This window comes from Chaetura pelagica, unplaced genomic scaffold (genome assembly GCF_000747805.2).
Source record: "Chaetura pelagica isolate M959 unplaced genomic scaffold, ChaPel_1.0 scaffold1445, whole genome shotgun sequence".
In the NCBI taxonomy this organism is placed as follows: domain Eukaryota; kingdom Metazoa; phylum Chordata; class Aves; order Apodiformes; family Apodidae; genus Chaetura; species Chaetura pelagica.
Genome location: NW_009953199.1, coordinates 461,868 through 463,135, shown reverse-complemented (window position 1 = coordinate 463,135; position 1,268 = coordinate 461,868). Strand labels below are relative to the sequence as shown.

Genomic DNA, 1,268 nt, shown 5'->3' with positions numbered 1-1,268 from the left:
CCTGCCCGCAGGTTTGGCCCCTGCCTTGCCCAGCAGGCCCCTGGCGATGGCGAGGCCGGTGGCCTGGGCAGGGAAGAAGCAGGCCAGGATGGCCCCCACGCCCTCGTGTGCCTGTGCCCAGCTCACGTCCAGTGGCCCAGCATTGAAGAGCAGTAGGATGACGGGGTGGCCAGCAGCTGCAGGGAAACCCTTCTCATTGTGCCCCATACCAGTGCTCCTCAGACAGCCCCTAGGTGTGCTGGGAATGGGGAATGCCTGGGGGGTTTGTGGCTCCCCTCTCTGTGTCCCAGCCCATCACCACCCCTTCTGGGCTACTCCTGACCCTCGGGACCAGCCCCCCAAGCCCTGCAGAGCCCTACCTGCCCTCACGGCATCCTGCAGCAGCTCCAGCTGATGGCCTGGCAGAGACAGGTCTCTCCGGTCCTTTGCCTCGTTCTCCACAGCCGTCCCTGTGTTGGGACAGCTCCTTACACACTTGGGGCACTCTGGTAGAGGGGCACCAACTCCCTCAGGGGGCCAACGGGGCCTCAGTCCACTTCCCAGGCTGTGCCCACCCAGCACCCTGGTTACTCCCACCTACCTGTCCCCAAGCAGACCACCACCACGTCAGCAGCCCCCGCCACACCCACCACCTCTGCTGGCGTGTACTGCTGGCAGTGTGGATCAGGGCAGCCTGCTGCAAAGCTGACATTGACTGACAGCGTCTCCAGCCCTCTCCTGCACCAGGGAAAAGCAGAGGGCATGGGGGCACCCCCCATGCATGGGTCCCCAGCAAAGGGTCGAGCAGTGCCCAGGACCAGGGGATGGACGGCAGCACTGCGCTGTCTCACCGGGGAGTGTAGATGAACCGCGGCTCTGGCACCGGCGCGTAGTCCCCAAACAGCACCCGGGGGTTGTCAGCGAAGGGACCCACCACCTGTGGAGAGCAGGGGCTGAGGGTGGGCACCAGCAACCCTGTGCCACGCAGCTCCCCAAAGGAGGGGACAGCTGCATGCCAGGCTATGGAGCCAGCAGCCCCTGGGTCACCGTGTTCCCCCGCCCGCCTCCCTCACCGCCAGGCGCCCGCCGGGCAGGTCCTGTGCCCGGAGTGGCAGCGTTCCCTGCACGTTCTTCAGCAGCACGAAGCTCTTGATGGCAGCTTCCAGGGAGAGGTTGCGGTGCTCGGGGCTCTGCACGGCGCTCAGGTCCAGGGCACTGTAGGGGTTCATGGCTGGGGGGTCGAACTCCCCCAGTCGCATCCGTGTGTAGAAGAGGGGACGGAGCCGGGC

At 66.3% G+C, this 1,268-nt stretch overlaps 1 protein-coding gene across 1 annotated transcript in view; it reads right to left on the bottom strand.

Annotated features, from left to right (window-relative positions):
• LOC104388524 (probable beta-D-xylosidase 2) overlaps positions 1-1,268 on the bottom strand; it is a 4,312-nt gene that overhangs the window by 743 nt on the left and 2,301 nt on the right. Inside the window, exons 7-11 of the mRNA XM_009997398.1 lie at positions 1,053-1,268; positions 831-916; positions 581-717; positions 360-449; positions 6-176 (exon numbers count right to left, since the gene is read on the bottom strand). The exon at positions 1,053-1,268 is cut by the window's right edge and continues 24 nt beyond it. Of these exons, the coding sequence (XP_009995700.1) occupies positions 6-176; positions 360-449; positions 581-717; positions 831-916; positions 1,053-1,268 (700 nt within the window). The remainder of the gene's footprint in view (positions 1-5; positions 177-359; positions 450-580; positions 718-830; positions 917-1,052) is intronic.